Source organism: Lygodium microphyllum, chromosome 12 (genome assembly GCF_053477565.2).
Source record: "Lygodium microphyllum isolate KBCC chromosome 12, Lygodium_microphyllum_v1.1.10, whole genome shotgun sequence".
NCBI lineage: Eukaryota > Viridiplantae > Streptophyta > Polypodiopsida > Schizaeales > Lygodiaceae > Lygodium > Lygodium microphyllum.
This window is the reverse complement of record NC_141146.1, coordinates 141144994-141167698: the sequence shown is the minus strand read 5'-3', so window position 1 is coordinate 141167698 and position 22705 is coordinate 141144994. Positions and strand designations below refer to the sequence as shown.

General features: G+C 46.7%; 1 protein-coding gene and 1 long non-coding RNA gene across 3 annotated transcripts in view; one reads left to right on the top strand and one right to left on the bottom strand.

Annotated features, from left to right (window-relative positions):
- Nucleotides 1–22705, top strand: part of LOC148028359 (peroxisomal acyl-coenzyme A oxidase 1-like) — a 108196-nt gene that overhangs the window by 36776 nt on the left and 48715 nt on the right. For both annotated transcript variants that reach the window (XM_087690178.1, XM_087690179.1), the window contains exons 4-8: nt 15879–16088; nt 16186–16273; nt 16380–16533; nt 16914–17112; nt 17246–17443. In XM_087690178.1, the coding sequence (XP_087546304.1) occupies nt 15879–16088; nt 16186–16273; nt 16380–16533; nt 16914–17112; nt 17246–17443 (849 nt within the window). The remainder of the gene's footprint in view (nt 1–15878; nt 16089–16185; nt 16274–16379; nt 16534–16913; nt 17113–17245; nt 17444–22705) is intronic.
- LOC148028360 (uncharacterized) overlaps nt 1–22705 on the bottom strand; it is a 107230-nt gene that overhangs the window by 36398 nt on the left and 48127 nt on the right. The window lies entirely within an intron of this gene.

Sequence of the window (22705 nt, the reverse complement as noted above, 5' to 3'; positions counted from 1 at the left end):
CCATGTTGCTCTCTGCATGATATATATACGGTCAAACCGCGACCATGTTGTTGCATACTGGGCCGAATGGAAAGTAAAGCCTGTAGAAGACGGGTGTAGCCAGGACCAGAGATCTTGCTTAAGAACAGCAAGAGCCAACTCATGCCACCTACGACTTTCCGGCGCATCCATTACCGAGTGCTCCGACGTGGACTGGGAAGAATCAACACACATATTGAAATCCCCCATGAAGAAGCCCCGTCTACCAAGTGACAAGGAAGTCTGCAAAGTCTGCCAAAGCTCCCGGCGAGATAACGAATCGTTCGGAGCATAGAGGCCAAGTAACCATAAGATTTCCCCTTCGAGTAAAATTTCAACCACCAAAAAGCGGCCATGAACATCATTTTTAATAAGAACAGGCTAATATTTGGCATGTACAATCATGAGCACACCCGAATAATGCATGGCCTGTGTTCCTGCATAGAACAAACGAAAGCCATGGCAATCCACAACTTTTCCGGCGTCACTGTGACTCTTGTGCTCCACAGCGCACAGGACATCCCACTGATTCTCATACAATGCAGTCCACATGGCATGTTGCTTGTATCGAGAACAAATTCCTCGCACATTCCACGTGGCTATTTTCATGTGTATGCAAAACACAATCAGGTACGAGGCACAGCTTGCCTCGATTTGACTTTGTCGGCGAGAATGTCCAGGACTCCCTCATCCAAGAAATCCGCCAACACCGCAAAAGAGTTCTGAGGACCAGATTTGGAAGTAGACGGCATATCTACTTGCTTGGGGTTGGAACGGGGATAACGACGGTCCCATGGGGTAATGACGTTGCCTCTGGTATCAAAAGCCAGCTTTGCAGGTGGACCCTTTAGACGATCCGAATACATTTTCTTGGCGGGCTGAGAACGGGGGGCTGAGGAAACCATAGCAGGAGCAGAGCGCTCGGGAGACAACATTTCCTTCCTGCGCATATATGTATGCATGGAATCTTGGGAGGTAGTAGGCACAGTACGTTCCATGCCAGCAACAATCCTGTTGCCTTTTTTTGCACGGACTTCAACCCAATCAGTGGCACGGGAATCCAGACCCGAAACCTGTTGTTTACCTTTGGCCAGAACTTGGAGCGGGTGGATAGTATCCAGCGACGGAGCATCACACACCATATCTTCTACACAACCCATTGCACCTTTCAAGCAATTTCTGGAGAGACTCCCTTTGCGTTTCAACTCGTCCTACTTGAAGCATGCAATTTTTCAGGACTATATGCAGCAATTGCTTGACAGATTCTTCTTGGACTTTTCCTCTCAGGGCATTGCGGCATTTGAAAGATTGCTCTCTAATGTGCAGCGGGTTGCTCGGCAGTATGGGATCTATCATGCCTCTCTTTGTCGGCGCCGTCGACAGGCCGCGGAGGACCTGCTGGTTTTGGTTCACTCCCTGCTGGTGGACACTCCGGATGATGCATTTCTGCTTGCACTGGCCATGCGGGTGGCCGATCTTATTAAAGACTTTCAGTTAAAATCGTATCAGCAGGCCAAATTGCAACATCTGACAGAGACTTTGCAAGATAGTGCATGTCAGACCCATAAGTTCTTTCGAGCTCTCCATGCCTCTCCTGCTCGAGAGAATATGACCAGACTCGAGGATGCAGAAGGCCACCCTATCCTGGATCCACAGACTATTGTGCATATGTGCAGGAATTATTTCCGTGACCTTCTCGGTTCCGCTTCTCAAATCGGCCTTGCGACTTAGTGCATCTGCTATTTTGTTTGTGGACCTTGGCTTGTGTTTGATTTCCAAGCTAAACTTTGCCAAGAAGTCAAGCCATCTGGCTTGTTTGGCAGACAACTTGGGCTGGTACTAGAAGTATTTGAGTGAAATGCTGTTTGTGATCACAACTGTGTGTTTGTCTTGTACATAGTGCTTCTATTCTAAGGCAATGAAGTACTGCTAGCATCTCCTTCTCATGTGTGCTCCATCTTGTTTCTGTGTTTGTGAACTTCTTGGATTCATAAGCTATGGGGTGTCCATCTTGCATCAACACTCCCCCAATGCCATAATCCGATGCATCTGTGGAGATTTCAAAGGGCTTGGTTAAGTTTGGCACTTTGATTACTTAGGTGGGATAGTGGGGCTATTACCATGCTGTAATCCTTTACAAATCTTCTACAAAACACAGTGAAACCCAGGAATTCTGGAACTTCTCTAATGGTATTTAGTAGTGGCCACTTTTTCACCGTGGCAACTTTCTCAGGGTCTGCTTTGATACCTTCCTCGCCTACAATGAACCCTAGAAATTCTAACTCCTTCACTGCGAACTCAAAATTTTCAGGTTTGGCATACGGTTTGTGTTGTCTCAACTTCTCAAAGACTAATCTTAGATGTTACTTGTGTTCCTCTAAGGTTTTGCTAGATACTAGGAGATCATCTATGTAGATAATGATAAATACATCGATCTCTGGCTGGAATACTCCATCCATTAAGCCACAAAAGGTACTTGGCCCATTACTCGGTCCAAACCCAAGGATGAGCCACTCAAAGGTAACATATTTGGTATGAAAAGCTATTTTGGGAATATCTTCTTCAGCTATACGGATTTGGTGGTAACTTGACCTAAGATCTATGTGGTTGAAGTATTTTGCTTCATGGAATCTATCTAATAGGTCTTCAATTAAGGACATGGGATATTTGTTCTTGATAGTGATCTTGTTAAGAGCCCTATAGTCTGGACACAATTTGAGTCCCCCGTCCTTCTTGATAAACAACAATAGGGCACCAAATGGGGACTTGCTTGGTCGAATAAAGTCTTGCTCTTCCAATTCGTGCAATTGTATCTTCAACTCCATCAATTCAATGTGATTCATGTGGTATGGGGCTCTAGCTGGTGGGATTGCCCTTGGGATTAGCTCAATCTTGTGGTCTACCTCTCTTTTGAAGGGTAAGCCTTTGGGTAGTTCCGTAGGTATCACATTTACATACTCCTTAAGTATCGCTTTCACTTCTTTGTCGCCAACTTGTGACTTAGGATTCTTGGTGACCTCCTACTCCACAGGTCGGATCATGCATAAGTACACCATATCTCCTTGCTTCACTGATTTCTCTACTTATTTGGCATTGTAGGTCATGATGTGGGGCCTAATATTTGTGACTTGCTGAGGCGTTACTTGAACTAGAGCTCTTGTTTTACTAGGTCCCGACTTTGCAACTTGGCAAGAGACTCCAGGCTTGCTCTCCTTCATTTGCACTTTGATTGGTGTCTTGCCTGGGAGTTGCATCCTTTCACGTTGTACTCTTACGCCCTCTTTTTGCATATCCAACAACATCTCATTAACCTCTTTGCGAAACATTGCAATGACATACTTGTCATAAAACTCCAAGCCCAAAATGACTTCAAAGTCATCCATTGGTGTTGCTAGAAAATTGAGCCTGGCCTTCCATTTCCCAGCTTCCACTTGTACTGCAAATACTTGCTTTGCTTCTTCTTGCGCAAAAGTCACTATTAATCCTTTTAGGGCCTTAGACAATTTTAGTCCATGTTTTGCTACACAATATGGTGTGATAAAATTGTGAGTGGTTTTTGTGTCTACCATGATTGCTTGATCCCCTTCCTTAACTCTTTCCTTAAACAATATGTGTTGTACCGCAACTACTTGAGCCACCATGCATTAAGGACATGCACTAATTGTCCCCACTCTTGGGTGGTCTAGGCTCTCTTCACTTCCAATGGGGATCTCTTGAATGTGTGGGGGTTGTGGCTTCTCTCCTTCATAAGCACTTGTGGTTGTTACCCTGGATCCACTTGTTGAGGCTGTGTCTTCCATGGGGTATCTATTTTGGTAGCGTGGTCCCCTGCACTTGAAACATCTGACCCTTGTTATTGAGACTTGGGGTCTCCACCATGATGTGTTTAAACTTGTAGACTCGTAAGATGTGCTAGGGGTTGGTTTGTAGTAGTTGTTTCCCCACTGTCCAAATGCTTCTCTTGGTACCAAGGTTGATTGCAAAGTGGTTGGGGTTACTCTTGAGATTTGACTCCAAATCTCTGAGATGGGACCTCTTGGGGGGTTGGGTCTTGAGGTCCAAGAGTTGGTGGTGAGGTTGGTGTTGAATCTAGGTTGACTTCCTTGGGCTGTCCTCCTCCCTTCACATTCTAAGTCTACTAATCTTTCAGCCATTCACATGGCCTTTGCCAGACTAGTAGGTTCTTGTCTTTCTATGTCTCTCTTGGCCCTCTCTTGCATGCCGAATAGGAATCCATTTAACTTTGTATTTATGTCCATGTTGGGTAGTTGCAACATCAACTATCTATACTTGCTAACATACTCCATCTTCCCTTGTGCTTGCTTGAGATTTCTCCACTCATCTCTAACTTTGAATTTTTCCATCTTCGGGATGAAGTAATCCTTGAGTTCCTCTTGTAGTTCCTCCCATGAGAAGACAATGCGTCCTTGCTCCTGTTCTAGTAGGTACCAACTAGTAGTGTCCTCCTCCAAATAGATGGCTGCCACTTCTCCCTTCCTATATTCAGTGATTCTAGCATACTTTAAGTATCTATCCATCTTTGCAATCCATTTCTTCAAAATTATCCCTGTCTCTCTCTCCCTTGTACTTGGTGGGTTGAGGCATCTTGAACTTGCCATAGTCATCTTCTAAACTTTCACTCTCCTCTTCATTCTTATTGTTTTGCCTCTTGTCTTTCTTCTTGTGCTTCTTCTTGTTTCCTACTTGAGCTTCCTTCTCCTTGTCCTTCTTTGTATCTTGAGCTCTTCTAGATGTTTCCTCGCTAGCTAACCTATTTGCCAATCTATCCATCTCTTCTTGTAGTTTGCGTCTCTTCTCTCTCTCTCTCTCTCTCACACACACACACACACACACACACACAAAAAAAAAAAACACAAAAAAACCACTTCCCACGCACACCCCCAATCCCACCCCCACCTCCCCCCAAAAAGAAAACCCAAAATGGGGAACTCTCAACCTCCACCCACAGGGAATGATGAGCCTTGCACACCACTATCTTCCCCTTGTTGGCAGCCGAGTGGCCCCTTCCACATTGCCTCCAACTCCTTAGCCTCAATAGCACCCCCGCACACCTGACATGCCCAACTTCTCCCACAGTTCTTTGACAACAGCCCTTGGAGCTACATGATAGTTTTAGGTTTGGCAAAGTTTGTGCTTCCTTTGGAGTCCGGAATCTTCACTATTTGCAAGTTGCAGAGTGGTAGGGCACATTTGTTGGCTTCTTAGATGGGTCGAACTATGCCTTATTCCTCCAAACTTCCTGCTTTGGCAACTTGAGGAAGTCACATGTGGAGGAGGTCTTGAGGGACCAGGTGTCTAAGCATGTCTCTTAGTGGCTCGGAGAGATTGGGCTAGAGTTATTGTTGGAGTAGTGGTGGCAGAGGTGCTTGATGGGCATTATTTGGCGGCATGGGGTAGAGAGCTTGCACCTCAGTATCCTCCTCCCTGCCTTGCCACAATGGATATTGCTGATGGATGTGATTGAATGGCCATTCACCCAGATTGCCTGATACTACCGAACCTCCAAGGTGTGCATTTTAGAATGGCTCTTGGAGGTCTTTATAGTGGTTCAGGGAGCGACCATCACTCCCCTCTTTCAGCCCACCAGGATCATCATGGGAGTGTGGAGCTTGTCCTCTAAGCTTGTTGTCAAGTGCCAATGCATGTCACACAACTCACCTTCTTCACGGTCTTCGACCACATTGAGTAGGTGCTTGTTAGACTTTCCCCATGAGCTTACACTTAGCATCTTGGAATGTGAACAACCTTCACTATAGTGGGGCAAGAGGTCCTGAAGTTGATTGTCTAGCAAGAGTTGCAGCCATCCCTTGTTGAATGGATTGACATTTTACTTCTATAGGAGGATAAATTCGTCCCCTCCGAGGCCAATAGGTTGGGGAAGGTACTCTGGGCAGATCACCCACCTATTGGGAGTACTCTATATGCACCCACGACAAGAATGGTGGAGTATGTACTTGGATTGGCTTGAGCTTGCTAGCTTGTGCACGAGACCATTGGATGATTGTGGTTGGGAGCTTCCTATGGGTTAGGCTAGACATTGGGGATTGACGTGTTGCGATTTTGAATGTTTATGCACCACAGGTTTGTGCACACACGGGTTTTCAGTTGGAGATCTTGGTAGGCTTGCCTGAGGTGGACTCCTCAATTGTTGGATGTGAATTCAGCAACTTGGAGAAATTAGAGGACCAGTAGAGTTGAGGCATGGACTTCTAGGTCATGGTAGATGAGGAGCAGGAGACTTGGGAAGCCTTCATCTCGGTAGAAGCTCATGATGCTTGGAGGGATTCATTATTTGGCTTTTCATAGCCGTGACGGCTCCATAACTTTCTCTTGGTGATATTGGAGGTTGGGTGGTGTAATTTTGGAGGGGTCAGATAGGTTCTAGGTAGGGGAGTGGAGGTGCACTCCAGAAGGGTAGGTGGGCTAGTTGATAGGGACCACCTTATTAGATCATGCCCCAATTTTCCTCACACTTGATGCCCTTGCTTCAACCGTGGATCCTTGGTCCTGTTGTGTCCCAGATTTGACTTACGGGCATGAGGAGGTGAGGAGATAGATCAAGCAGCTTTGAACCAGGGAGTGGGCACATGATGGATGGATAGCAGAGGTTGTAGAGGCCTTGGGGGAGAGCAGGATTTGGAGGTGACCCTCTAAGCTTGTCAATAGTGTTGGGAGGAGGAGAGGGCCCTTTGGAGGGATCTAGCAGCTATTCAGATGTTGCTATAGGTCTCACTTGGAGATCCTACCCTCCACACCTAGGAGGTGTGAGCATGAACAACTCTCGCTAGTTTAGATGACAGGAGGTGATCTAGCAACTATTCAGAGGTTGCTATAGGAGTCACCTGGAGATCCTACCCTCCACATCTGGGAGCTGCAGGCATGGACGACTCTCGCAGGCTTATAGGACAAGAGGTCAGAGTTCTTCTTCCGTGCCTTAGCTGCTTTCTAGATGCGGAAAAGGGACACGATATGCAGAGTGTTCTAGGTGCACCAGCCGTGTACCTTGGGGGGCTAGATTCACCACCTCGGTGACTAGTAAGGAAGGGACCTTTCTTGCCCAAGGAAGGTGGTGGAGCTCACCCCTGACTATAGCAGACCACATTTTTAGTGGAAGCTGGTCCCAGCTTGGGTGACATGATATAGACAATAGGTTTGGGATTGCATCCCATTCCTAATCAGAGGGGAGACGGGATGGTTTCGCCTTTCCTCTTTCATTGAGGAGGAGCTAGCCTAGGCTTTCCATTCATTGGATGGGCAGAAATGACCTAGAGAGGATGGGCTGTTCAGGACCTTCTTCACTGTGTATTGAGAGGAGGTGACGGACCCCACCTGCTTCAAGCATTTTAGGGGAACTTCAGTTTTGGATAGATGCTGGGCAGCATGTCAGTAGGTCTAGTTAGTCTTTTTCCCAAAGGTGAGACTGCTTTGAGCAATCCCAATGGAGGCCAATCACCTTGTTGTCAGTTGCCTACAAGGCAGCGGCTAAGACGATTGGCAGTAGACTCCACCCCATCCTCTTGAATATCATTCATGACTTTCAGACTTCATCTAGCATAGGAGTAACTTGGATAATGTTTTCACCTTCTTCGAGGCCATAGAGTGGGCACAACACAGTGGCCAGCAGGTGAATGTGCTCCTTCTAGACTTTGAGAAGGGTTATGATAGGGTTGATTGGGACTTCGTGGAGGGTACCATGGAACGGCCAGGTTTTCCTCAGGAGTGGATCAGAGGCGTGTTTGCATTAGACTGATTAGCAACCAGCAGAGTGATCATGGAAGGGCGGAGAGGGGCAGAGTTTTGGATGGAGAGGTCTGTCCGTCAAGGCTGCCCTCTATCCCCATACTTTTTCTTACTCTGCGAAGGTGATGTCCTACTTTCTTTGCTTGAGAGTGAGTAGCTTGTAGGGCTTTAGGCTCCTTGTGAGGACGGGGACAGCGTTGGTGGATTGGAGTATGCTGATGGCATGGTCCTCTATATGGAGGATGATGAGGTGATGCTAGAGAGAGTGAGACGGGCACTAGAGATGCTCTGCATGGTTGTAGAGGTGAAAATCAATTTTTTTTTTCAAGTAAAATGTGGCTGATTATATTACTAAAAAACTTGATTACAACGGAGTGCTCATGCTCAAACAGACTAGCTAGAGCTGATGCAAAGTCACAAATACATCAAGTATACAAGCCTCTCAAGGCGGTCTGGGGGGGAATGGGGGCAAGAAGCCATGGAGGGGGAGTGTATCGTCATCTGGGGCTGCCTGCCTGCATCACGAAAAACAGGTCCTGGCCGCCCCAAGTGCGCATGAAGTGACAACAGAGCTCTTGACGAGCCCTGGAATCACCCTATACTTGATCCCATTAGTCGTGGAGGGAGTGGATGATGGAGGTCCAGAGCTCTGCTAAGGTCGCCTATATTGAAAGTCTCTCTCCGCCGAAAGCCTCCTTACACCACGCCTTCCAGATATGCCAACTAGTAAGACTCCCTATGACCTCCCATACCTCAGAGCAATCTGCTGTGGGCTCTAGTACCTGGCGGATGGGTAGAGCCTCCAAACCAACCACTGCACATGACCCTGCCTCGATAATGAATATCGTATCCTGTATCCTGGCCTCATACAGAAGGTAATGGCCCTAGCTGATTGCCTGCTAGCAGAAAGCTCCCCACGAGATATATCCAAGGCTGGGTGCTATACGGCAAAGGATGCGGCATGCTCCTCTCCACATGACCAAAGGCAGTGCTTTGGGGTTTCCAGGGGCTGTTGTGTGTAGCGCTTACAACCTCCCTCCTTCTGCATATGGGCAAGCCAACTTTCCACCGCCAAGCCTCCATGTGCCACCAACCATAAGAAATTCGATACCCTTCTTGGCCCCTAGCTATCCTATAGGCGGCGTTAGAAGCTCCGTATGAAAGGCTCCATGATGCTATGCTCCGCTTGGTGCTTGCTATGTGACGGGGCCCAATCCATATCCTCCTACATTAGTACATGTCTACCAATCCTGGCAGCGTACTCTGGGAATCTCGGTGGCTGCTTAGCGACCGCAATGGCCAGCCATAGCCACTCTCCCAGATCCCACTTTAGCTCATCAAATGGCCTGGCCTCCCAGATCTAGAGGCGCCACTCTCTGAGCTCCTCCCTGAAGACAACAGGGTCCAGCCGCCATGTCTTCCCCTGAAGGCCAATCACACGGATCCTCCTCCATGAAAGGACAGCTATCCCCTCATCCTGCTGCCCTCTGCCATGAGCCAGACGCCCCCCCTCCTGTATGGTGAAGAAGGTCCCAGGTGGAGCGCCGCCTACTCTACCTGCCACCTGTAGGGGGATGCATGCTGGTGAAAACCTAGCGGCCCATATCTCCCCGGGCTCTATTGGGTCTCGTATCGGGGGAGCAGGCCACTCTTGAGATATTGCTGCATCTATCTCCCTTCTCCTCAACTCCACTTCTCTTTCACAGCCTGATACTCTCTACAACACCTCCTCGTCCACCATTCTGTACACCTCCCGCCATATCCTGATAGTACGAGCCAGGCTGGCCTCCCAACCAGCCCACTGGATGTGGGGGCGCTTACCAATCTGTGCCCCTTCCTGATATTTGACCTGGGGGTTCCAGATCACCGGCTGACGGTCTATCTCCTCTTGGCAGCTTGGGGAGCTTTGGATTAGGGCCTTATGGAGGCCTTGCCACACGTAGAGAAAACTGCGTAGAAAAGGTGATCTGGGAGGGGTGATCTGGGCTGACGTGAAGATCCATCTCAGGGACGGCCTCCACTCATCGCCAAGCCTCGATCTACAATCCTGAAGACCCTCCTGCAATAGGACCTTCCAAGTCTGCCCTCCTGGTGTGAGGCCGCGGACAACTAGCTTACTCAGGAGGGCCCTGGAATCCTTGGAGCCATTTGACTCGGACCAAAGGAAGTTCCGCACTAGGTGGTGAAGCTGCACTGCGCAGGATGAGGAGAATCACCAACACGAGGTGATGTACCAGGCCATCGCTTGGAGGACCTGGTTAACTACCAAGGCTCGGCCTGCTAGTGAGAGGTGAGCCGTGCTCCACTAGGTCAGCTTCCTCCGAATAGAATGGAGGACTAGAAGAAATTGCTGGGCGGGAGTGATGTCGAGTCCCACCTGGAACCCTAGGTAATGGACGGTCTGCCCTTTGCTCACCCATCTAAATCCCAGGTGGACACCCCACTCCGTGCTAGAGTCCGGGTCTATGAGGAAACCAACCGACTTTCGCTAGTTGATTTTCGCTCCCGCTGCAGAACAGAACACCTTAAGAGCCAGTCTCACTCTCTCCAGCATCAACTCATCGTCCTGTATGTAGAGTGCTGTATCATTTGCATACTCTGAGTCTAACAACGCAGTTTCCTCTCTCACTGGAAGTCGAAGGTTGCGTAATCCGCTCATATGTGACTTGAGGAAGTGAGACATCGCCTCTGCAAAGAGTAAGAACAGGTATGGGGCCAAGGGGCAGCCCTGCCGGACCGATCTCTCCAACTGAAACTCCTCCCCTCGCCTACCACCTATGAGAACCCTGTTGGTGGCCGATCTATAAAGTGCGGAGACCCCGCGAATCCAAGCCTGGGGGAAACCCAACCTCACCATGGTGCCCTCTAGGAAATCCTAGTCCACCCTATCATAAGCTTTCTCAAAATCCAAGAGTAGTACGGCCAGTCTCTGCCCACTGTGCTGAGCCCACTCTGTCGCCTCAAAGAAGGTGAATACATTGTCTAGGATGCTCCTATCCTGGACAAAGCCTGTTTGTGTGCCATGAATGATGTCTGGAAGGATGGGTCGTAGTTGCCTACCAATCATCTTTCCCATTGCCTTATAGGCCACTGACAATAAGGTGATCAGTCTCCACTGGGAAAGCTCCAACCGGTCTCCCCCTTTGGGGAGAAGATTGATAAGGCCTGCCGAAAGACTCCCTAGCATCTGTCCTGAGGTGAAAATCTCCTGGAAGGCCATTAGTATGGGGTCCTTCACCAACTCCCATTAGGTAGTGAAGAAGGCCTTAGAGAGGCCATCCTCTCTCGGGCAGTTTTTACCCGTCCTGTGTATGAAAAGCCTCCTCTAGTTCCTTCTCTGTGAGGGGGCTAGGAGAGAGCGTTCGATCTCCTCTGTGATGAGGGCCATGATGTGATCCCAGACCTGGTGTCTGCAACGTTGTCCTCTGGGTGAGGCTGTATCCTGCTGGAAGAGGCGTCTGTAATAGTTGGTGGCAATCTCCATCACCTCATCTGGGCTAGAGCAACTCCTCTCATACTGATCCCGAAGGCTACGTATATGCTCTCCTGAGGTGCAGGGCTGGTGTGCGTGAAAGAACTCCTTGCACATCGTGTCCCCCTTCCACGCCCAGAAGGCTACTGAGGTGGGGAATGAGAACTCTAAGCGCTTGTCCTCTACGCCGGCGATGGCTGCTTGTGTGCGCACGTCCTGTGCATGGAGGATGGGATCCCTTGGTGTCTCCTGTAGTAATCTCTGCATGGCTACTAGGTCCCGCCGGAGTGCTCTCTCCTCCTCCCAGCGCTGCTATCTGGCCTGTAGGGCTGCCTCCTGGCAAATACTGCTCAACTTGGCTAGGACCTCTGCAATCTCCTCTGCGATCCGATCCCTTCTCCTCCACTGCCTAGTCCAAATCTGCTCAATCCGTCTCTTCACCTCCTTTGTCCTGTAGATTGACTCAGGGATTTGATAGGATCGTGTACCTAGGGAAGATATTAGGGGATCAAGTGTTAGGAGGACCGGGTAGTGATCGGACAGAGTGGTGCCAGCCAACTGCCCTATCTGGCCTCTGCGAGAGCATCTCCACTCTCCCACATAGAACTTGTCCAACCGCTCCAGCAAGACTCCGCCTAGCCGCCGCGTGTATCCCCACGAGAAGTCAAACGACCTTTCCCTCCTGTGGAAAGCTGGGTCTCTCCAAGCATCGTGAGCTCCTACTGCGGTAGGAAGACCTCCCATGCCTCTTCCTCCTCCCCAACCATGTCTTGGTAGCTTCTGCCTCTACCCTGCTGGTCCTCTAAGGCCCCCAGGTTGTGTAAGTCTCATCCAACAATCCAAGAGTCCACCTCTGGGAGTCCTGCTGCGATCTCCACCCAGAACCTGCTGTGTGCCTTGACCTCAGTGGGGGCATAGACATCGAGGACTCCAAGGCACGAGTCCCCAATATCCAACCTAACCCATAGAACCCTCCCTACCACAATCCCCCCATGATCTCGTACGCAGGTGGTAAGGATCGGGCCAATAGAGGTGCATACGCCTCCACTCCTGTCGTGGGCACCGATGGCGTACTCCCAGTAGGTGTGTGACCTGCCTTGGAGAACCTTCCCTACCCGAGGGGCCTGGGCGGGGGCGAGCTTGTGCTCCTGTGCAATCAACTTCCTGGAACCATGTGCCCCATTGTAGTGGAGACTATTCACATTCCAGAACGCAAGGTGTAAACTCATGGGGAAACATGTGACTGGCCGAATAGGCATCTACTCGATGTGAAAGCTGGTGATGAGGAGGAAGAACTATGGGGCATGCAAGTATGCTTTGCCACAGGCCTAGACGGCGAGCTCTAGCCCCCCATGGTGGCCCTTGGGTGGACCATAGGGGTGATAGATGCTCCAGGTGGTACTACCAATGCATCTATCAGCCATGCTGAGAGTCGTGACTCTGTACACTGGTAGAAACGGGCTGCCTGTGTCAGGGGCCACTCGATCACAACCATCGGAGCTCTCCACTGTGAAGGGGCTCAAAAGATAATGCTCAAGTGTGGGATCTTGGCACCAGCCCACCGATTAATGTCCATCATGTAGCTTGGCCACTGTTGTGCAAACAGTGCTAGTCCTTCTTCTCCTATCCATTGGGAGATGCGGTCCGCCACCTGACTCTTCACCTCCTCCTCTATTTGTGTCGTCGTCCAATCCCCTGAGTGAGAGACTTGAAGGAAAAAGGCGTAGTTTGGTCCATTCAGTGGTGCTAGTAGATTGACCTTGCTCCTCCTTGACTTACGAACCACGAATATCCCCACCTCCAGAGGTAGTGGGAACTCTCCGTGCTCCGCAACTCTTAGGTAGGACCATGGGCCACTGCGGAAGAACTCCTAGTGGGAGGTTGCGCAGGGGCGGCGTTAGATAGGGGTGGAGGCAGCGACGAGCAGGGTCACGCAGGGGGCGTCGAGCAGGGGAGAGGGGTCGATTAGGGGCGGAGGTGGACGGGGGAGTAGCGGGATAGAGGCGGGGGAGCTAGCGCGATGGCAGGGGGGTGGAGTGTAGCGAACGCGACAGGGGAGTTTTTTTCCGCGACCTTTACAATAGAAGTGAAAATGAATTGGCAAAGGTTGGTTGGTTTTCTTATGGCCCTAGACTCCAACAATAAGTGGGGCATCCACTTGGGTTTCAGATGGGTAAGCAAGGGTTAGATAGTCACATACCTTGGGTTCTAGGCGGGACTTGACATTACTTGAGCTCAACATCTCATGTTGGTACTTGATTCCATTAGATGGAAGCTGACCTTCTGGAGAGCAGTCCACCTCTCCCAGGTGGGCAGGGCCCTAGTGGTCAACTTTTTGGTGACAGCCTGGTACATTGCTTCCTACTGGTGCTTCTCCTGGGTATGTGCAGTTTGGCTATACAGTATACTGCCTGGTACGAAACTTCCTTTGGGCTGGTTCAGATGGGTCCAAGGATTCCTGAGCCAATATGGCAGTGGGAGACTATCATCTGTCATCGCCCTGAGGTGGTTTTGGGGATCATTGACCTTGGATATTAGAGTGTAGCCCTGCTGGGCAAGCTAACAGTATACACAATTAAAGCCTTTTAACATAAATAAAGTTTTTTGGGTCTGTTCTTAAGGAGCATAATTAGGCATTGATTCATGATAATTGAATATTAGTGCAAGCCTTGATTTTGGTGGCTGTGGGTTGTGTTGATGGCTGGCTGATTCCTCTACTCTTCTTACTAAGAATCTTTGTGTAGGCCCTAGGGTGGAGGAGGTACGTCAAACCTCAGGAGCAAATACCATATCAGTAGTGTCCTCCTTATACTCAACCTTCGCTCTCAATATGGGGAGAAGATGTGGTTATTGAGCTCAAAGAGAAGAAGCTGGATGCAAGATATGGAAGCTGTTTACCTTCGAAGAGAACACAAAAATGCCATGGAAAGCCCTAAATAGTTTCTTTTTTCTGGGAGAGGTGTGGAATTGCAGGCTTTTTTTTCCTGTGTGTGGAAGAAGCGAGTGAATCTGATTGTTCTGCCTATTATTAGCATCCCCTCGTGCTAACTATGGTGAACCCAACCCATTAACACTTCCCAACTGCCTAGATTTACATTTTGGGCTGGGCTTACTTAGGTTGGATTCAGACCCATCTGGATGACAAAAGCCCATAGGAGCGTCAGGCTAATGTGGCAAGCGCAGTGAAATTTGGAGAAGTGTCTGTGGGAGAAAAACAGTGACCAGCTTGACCCCCACCCATGTGAATGACAAATCGACATATGCCCAAAGGAAAGATTTGAACCAATGATGTTGAGACAGATAGTCAGCTCGCCTTCCAACCCACCAATTGAGAGCTTGCATAATCTAAATTTATCAAACATAGTATGTAGTGTGTGTGAGCATGCCAGCCACTTTTTTCCGCAAGGAGACTTCCGTCCAAACTAGTCTGAATCTGGGCTCATGTAGCCGAGTTTACTTTTTTGGAAAACTAATGGCCATGATGCAATCCAGGAAAGCAGGGGTTAAGGTAAAACCTGCTCCCCAGCCCACAGGGTTGACCATGGGATTAGTGAGGGGAGTGGTGTTCTGCTCCCCTCAATCCTGGGTGTGACCAGCAGGGTGGGACTGTAACAGGAAAGGAGAGGGAGAAGAGGGAAGGAAGGCGGTATTAGAGGGTGAGGTGGCAAGTGGGGAGGAGGCTAGGCTGGGCTAAGAAGGAAAAGCAGGGCTGGAGGACTGGTAGGATTGTGATGTGCATGAAGATACAATGGAGTGGGGGAAAGGGGGGTTGGTGGCCCTGGGTGTTGGGGGGGGGGGGAAACGGTGGGTGTGTTGGTAGGGCAGAAAAAAGGGCTTTGGGGGGGCAGGGGGCATGCAAGGAGGGTCAAACTGAAGGAGTAGATGAGGGAGAAGAGGAAGTGGAGTACAAGGCAGCTGCACAAAACTTTCAGGAGGCGAGGAAGCAAAAGCAAGGTAGGTGGGAATTGTGGGGCCAACCAAGTGGGTTTGAAGAGAGACTTTACAGCTGACAAGCAAAGAAAGAGAGGCAAGGGAAGGATGGGGCTGGACAGGAGTAGGAGAACCACACACATGACAGAGTGAGGCTCTCCTTGCCACAATTTGTTGTTTGAGAACTCTGGTAGATGTGCCCATGATCCTTGACAAGCTTTTGACATCTTTCACTGCACCTCTTATTGGGCAAAGGAAGTGGGGGCACATCTCTTTCAAAGATGGGGGTTGTAAAAAAGCCACATTTACCTAAGCGAAAGAAAGCTCGGCACCCTCTTCAGTTTTTCAGGGAATGGATGACATGGTTATTATTAGCTTCTCCTGCTCAGGTCAATTCGTGCTTCTTACTTTCACACAATACTCGTACTGCTGATAATTTCTGATGTTTGCCAATCTGTTTGCAACTTCCATTGAAAAGTCGTCATATGTTTAGCAGCAGACCTGTATGACAAGACAATCCTAGCATTAGGCCACAGATAGCTGGCACCAACTGGACTCCAAATCATCTCTTCACACTGACAAGAAATATCTTAAAAACTGCAGTTCTAAATGGTTTGCAACAGGAGAAACCGTTTGACTTGCATATGTCTGTCTTGGATACAATCGGTGCTAATTAGCCATATTTTGACCATTGCAGAACATGTTTGTACCAGCATTGGAAGGCCAAGCTACTGGTAAACAACAAAAAAAATGGCTACCACTTGCTAGAAAGCTTCGGATCATTGGATGTTATGCTCAAACTGAGCTAGGCCATGGATCAAATGTGAAAGGGCTTGAAACAACTGCAACTTTCAACATATCTACGGATGAGTTTGTCTTAGATAGTCCAACTATCACTGCTACAAAAGTAAGATAGCATTCCCTTTTTTGACTGTAACTTTCTAGCTTGCATATCTGTTAGCTGAGAATATTAATCAGTTCTAGTTCATTCTCAAACACAAAAGTGGTGGCCTGGAGGACTTGGGAAAGTGGCTACACATGCTTTGGTTCAGGCTCGGCTAATCATCCACCAGAAAGATTATGGTGTCCATGGTGAGTTGGTCTTACAGTCTTTAGAGAATAGTGATTCTTCCTGAGTGAATGTTTCCAGAGATTCTTGCCAAGTTTTTCTTACGACACTTGAAGCCTTCGAAATCAGCCTTTGTTGTACAGGTTAGGAGCCTGGAAGATCACATGCCATTACCAGGCATAGAAGTGGGAGAGATTGGGATGAAATATGGTAACAATACTATTGATAATGGATTCTTACGCTTCAAGCATGTGCCCATACCTCGAAAAAATATGCTGATGAGGTAAGCTTAAGAAATATGTTACATGTAATTCTTTAAGATGACTTCTACTAGAAATTACCAACAGAAAGTAGAGGTTTGTGTGGCGTTCATATATAGACCCCGATTGTCACTACCTTTCTTTAAATTAAGGCAATTTCCTGGGCAACAAGGTTATTTTGGCCAAGCTAACCAAAAATTTGCAACCTATTTACAATGATTGAATTTGAATTATTTAAAGCTTTATCAGCAATCACATCCTTGGGCAGTTGCTAAATTCTGGGAGTAAAATTTACTGAACTAGATATCCACTTTACATTGATGAGATTAATAGTATCTGCTTTTTGAAGAATTCTAGACTGAGGGTTTAAGCAATTAGCAAACAACTTGATTTGTATTCATAGGATGGCCAAAGTCACAAAGGAGGGAAAGTATATGAGGACTGACGTTCCTCCTCAAATACTGTATGGAGCTATGATTACTGCACGTGAAATTATAATTTCAGAAGCTGCCATCAACTTGTCTCGTGCTGTAACAATCGCAGTACGGTATAGTGCTGTGAGAAGACAATTTAGCGCGAAGGAGGGCTTACCTGAAATTCAGGTACAGAACACAATGAATTTTTTCTTTTTGTGTGGAAGACACAACTGCCTTCTCAGGGAGCTTTTGTCCTAATGTAAGGCTGCTAGTCCATCATTTATCATATCCACTGTTAACTTTTGCTGATATTGGGCAGGTGTTAGACTACATGACTCAACAACAAAGACTGTTTCCTTTACTGGCTTCTGTATATGCATTTCAATTTGCGGCACAGTGGCTAAAATGGCTTTATGAAGATGTTCAAGTCCGTTTCAAGCAAAATGACTTTTCAACATTGGCAGAAGTTCATGCTTGTACAGCTGCTTTAAAGGCGCTTACAACATCTGTAACAGCAGTAAGGTTCTGATTTTACAAGCTACATCATTTGCACCAGAAAATTTCTTTACTTTGCAAATGATTGGTTACTTTTACTGCAATGTTATTTATTGTAGTATCTATTTTAGTGCTTTTTTTCGTATTGATTTTCACCACAAGTGAATATTTTTAACTGCAAATGTTTTGAAACATTACTTTGATCTTACACCCCATGAATGTTAATGAATTGGGCAAAACAGTTTTTTTAGTGTTTATTTAGCTGCACTGGAAAAGACTCTTGTTTTTCCTTATGTTAAAGCAAGGTATATAATTTTCACCACAAAATTTCTTTGCTTTGCAAATGATTTGTTACTTTTACCGTAATGTTATTTATTGTAGTATGTGTTTTACTGCTTTTTCATATTGATTTTTACTATAGGTGAATATTTTAAATTGCAAATGTTTAGAAACAACACTTTGATCTTACACCCCGTGAATGCTAACGAGTCAGTCAAAGCAGTTTTTAAAATGCTTATTTAGCTGCACTGGAAAGACTCTCGTTTTTCCTTACGTTAAAGCAAACTAAACTATTTCCAGTAATTGTGTGGAAAATATCACTGTAAATTGTAAGAAGTAAAAGATTGTAGCACATTCTAGGCTTGCTCTCTGTAGGTTGGTGTCATTACACTGGAAAATATGGGAGAGACCACCAAAGGTGGTAGTAGAACAGGTTTTCTAAGGAACTTGCCCCTCTAGTCAGAATGCGTGAACATTAGGAAAGTGGGACACCAATGCTTATTGATGTCGATATAAGGCTGGGAGGTTAGACCAAATACTTATAGCATTGGTATCAGAGCATTATGTTCTAGCAAGATTATGGAGTTTCTGTCCACTCTCCATGAAAATCCATGTCAATAGCATGGCAGTCCCTTCTCTCAGCTTTCAACTGGTTTTGATGTTCTAATTGTCCTTAACATCTCTTCAAAAATTGCTGTCCAAGCATTGGTGAACATCTTTGGAGTAATTTGTTGTGAAGAATCAGCAAATTGGGCAATTTTCTGCCTCTTTCCTCAAATGGCTCTAACGATCGGATGCAAGGGAGAAGTTTTGAAGGTGTGAGTGAAACTCAGGTAGTAATCCCTGCATCAACTCAACAATCGTTGTGGCATTGCAAGTCTTCCATTGACAGATATGATCACATTGTGCAGGTTCAGAGTTTGGGATAGCCTTTAGACCAATGACTAGGTCTAACAAAGACTCTAAGACTCGAGCACTTGTTGCATGGTTTTGGCCAAGTTGTGAAATTTGACCTGTTAAAATGAGTCTTGTCATTGAAGGTAATCCTAGCTGTAATTGGGGACCGGGGTGCAAGTGATGAGTGGTGAGTAGGGAGGGGTAGAGTGGGGTATTGGAGTACACTTGGGGATTTTCCCTAGGTCAAGCCCTAGGTCAAAATTGACCTATTAAAACGAGTATTTTCATTGAAAGTATTCTTGGTTGTAGCAACTAGAGTGTGAGTGTTGAGTGGTGAGTATGGAGGGTAGGGTGGGGGTTTGGAGTACATTTGGGGATTTTCCCCAAATGCCCACCATGCATTGTAGAAAGACTATATAAGCCATAGTAATAGGCAGACTATATAAGCCTTAATAATATGAATAGGTCATCTAGAGCCTCCTCTATGCATTAATGTACTAATAGTGGTCTTCATTTCCATAGTGACTTACAACTTGATCTTGGACAACAGAAGCAGCAATGGAGAGGGTTTCAGCTCATGCAAATCAAATAGATTGTATGAATGTGACAATGGGCCTGGCTGAGATGAAGCCAATGGATCACTAATAATCCTGAATGTGGTATGTCTGCCTTGAGTGGATAGATGGCCAGCTTCACCAGCTTAATACTGACTGATGTACAGCTCCTGACGGAGTGTACAGTGAAGATTGAAGAATAGTTGAGCGATGTATGCAAATGTTCTGTAAACTTTGTGTCCAATATGACTCGACGTCTAGTAAACTATAAGAGGATGAGGAGGAGAATGCCTTGTCCTCCTAATTGAGAGCATAATGCCTTAGCACCCCCAATCAAGGAGAGACCTGAGAAGACACCATAGGGCCCTGAGAAAGATGTGACTCAGCTATTGTAAATTACATGTCACTTGTACAAACCAAGCTTTCATGATAGCCATTGAATACTTTTTAGTAGAGCTCTGACTTTGATACCATGTGAAGATATGCTAGGGTTTGCATTAAGAAAACACACAATTTTTTGAACACGACTAAATCACAATAAAACTAGACAAGAATACAAAGCAAAAAAAGGAGAGAGAAGCAGAATCTAACGAATGATTGAATGTTATAAATGAATGACTGAAAATGATGATAGTGATGTAGATGCTCAAGGAGTGGAGATGTTTGGAAACTTGGACTCTCATGGAAGTGGGCTGAGGGAGAGTACTGAAGAGTGATGTCCCCCCACCCATACAGATCCCCAGTGCAACACCTCCACCAAATGTGAGGTAGATGGAGTAGATTGAAGCTGAGGGTAATGTCAAGTAGCAATTGAAGTCAGTCAAATAAGAAAATGATTGGAAATTGAGGTAGAAGATGCAGAGTCTCATGATGAAGTGTTATAGCAGCAAAACACAGATCTGCCAGTGAGGAATCAGCAGACGGAGCAGACTAGAACCAAAACGCAGCAGGCTGTGTGGTTGAGATGCTGTGAAATCAGGTCACCTGCTGATCTGGAGCAAAAATGCAGTTGTATGTGATGTCATGGCAGCTGTAGCTTGTGTATTCTTGAACAGCAGCAGCGAATGTAGATGAAGATTTGGCAGCTGTAGCTTGTGTATTCTTGAACAGCAGCAGCAAATGTAGATGAAGATTTTGCAGCTGAAAAAGCAGCAGGGACTGCCATGTGTAGGCCAGGGACAGTAGGAGCAGGGACTGCCATGTGTAGGCTGGGGACAGTAGGAGGAGGGCCATGAATAGGCCGGTGGCAGCTGATTGTGGATAAATGGGGATACCTCGCACAAGAGTGAATGGAGGGGTAGAGAATAGTGGCTTATACTCTGTGTTGGCTTCTCCAGTGGAATGGCTTGTCCCACATGGAGTGTGCATCCTTCATGCAAAATCAATAGATTTGTGCGTTGAATCTAAAGGGGATAACAAAGGTTTACTTTCTAGTAGCTGTTGAGCATGATGCATTAAGATGAGATTGTACTCAACTTGTGTAATCTCATACGGTCTGTGGACCCCATGGTAGTCCAATGTCTCTCCTCCTCTAACGGATCCTTGTGGAGCAAGCTGTGAAGCCCACTCTTTCTTGGGTCTTTGCATGGAGGGCTCAAGAATGAAGTGGTGTAGACATGTTCGAAGTCGTCTTTCCTTTGTGAATCTTTTTTTGATGACAAGCTCTCCAATCAAAAGCCTAGGTTTCTTCTTTGAGTACTGAGTTCTAATACCATGTAAAGAAATACTTGTCTACAAATAACAAACACAGTTATACGACAAAGCACAGACTGAAAAACAACATAGTTAGGGTTAGGGTAACTCAAAGACAATGAACACTGAAGAAGATAATGAATAAATAATGAATGCTGAATATATAGGATGCTATTGCAAAAACACACTATGTGAAGGTGAAATATTGACTCCGAACTTCCGTGTCTATAGGACTAGAGCAGAGAGTATGAGTTGGAGAGAGTGTCGTATTTTGACGGATCCCGAAACACGAGACACAAATGGGTAGTTGGCGTGTAGAATCAACAAATGCAGGCTGTGATGATGAAGTGGCAGCAGGGCGACAGCTGGAAACTGATAAATGCAGGCTGCTGATGACATGCAGACTTGTAAAACAGCAAATGCAGGTACAACTCATGAGACATGACAAGTTGGCGACATCTGTTAGGGCCCAAATGTAGGCAATAGTGGTTGATTTGGCATTTAGTGCAGCAAACTCGGCAATGACAGCAGGCTGAATCAGGTTGCCAGCTGATGCAATAGAACGCTGAACAGGAAGTGCCAGGTGATGGGCAGCACTAGACAGCAGCTTGAACTCCGGTATCCTTTGCAAATGGCATGTGGGCAGCATAGACAGGCACCAACAATTTGCAAAACTGGATTAAGGCTGAGTGGTGGGCAACGTGTCTATTTATAGACGGATGGGTCCTCCCAAATTAGGGTTTGGCTTACGGGACACAGAAACTCTCTAGGATTTTGTTTCTTTTTAATAAAAGTTTGAAAGGCGATGGGAAAGCTGATAAGAAATAAGATCAGCATGATCAATTGGATACATGGAAGATCGATAATCAAAGTCTTGAAATAACACAATAGTAAGTAAAGGATTATGAGAAATATGGGAAAGATCTATGGCATGCAAATGGTAGATATCATATTTATAGAAGGTACTCTGTCGACGGTGTTAGACCATCACATCCTCTTCCAAGGGTGGGTGCCATGAAGTCCTTTGAAGATATGTCTACAAGTCATCTGATAGATTCATCTCAAGAAAATGAACAAAGAGTATTGCTTGTAAGATAACCGTTAGCAATAGGAGACAAAAGCTATTGGTATGCTCACATGTGCACATGGTTGAGCCTACATGGAATGAGTACTTAATAGGCTCCCCCCTTTTCTTTACAATCTAGATTGTCCAAGGCTTGAATTCAACAAGCAAGAATGAATTAAGTGATCAAAGTGGATATGTTAAGCTGAGTGTTGAGAGAATGTGGTTGAGGCTGGTGTAGCATCTAGGGACGAAAATGACATAGTATCAAACACCTCCTAAACCTTTCTCAGGATGGATTTATCACACAACAACGATACATCCATGCACCTCATTGCATAGCCTAAGATGTGCTATTGGTTAAATCCGTAGTTCATCACACCAACTGAAGATAGAGATTGGGAGATCTAGGGACATTGCAGTAGAGGACTACATTTGCTAGTTAGGTGGGCTAGAGGCTGAGATGGAGGACCACTACATCTTCTTCTGCCACATATACTATCAGATTGGGGAAATACAACTGTCTTTTCCACAAGGACTTTGGCGCACTATGGTGGGACATTGCAGTAGAGGACTACATTTGCTAGCTAGGTGGGCTAGAGGCTGAGATGGAGGACCACTACATCTGCTGCTGCCAGATATACTATCAGATTGGGGGAATACAATTGTCTTTTCCACAAGGACTTTGGTGCACAACGGTGGGACATTGCAGTGAGGACCAGAGGTGTCTAGGCTTATTCTTATTGGAGCTGAGGAGGCATAGGAAGACACTTTTTAGAAATGAAGTCACTTGATATAT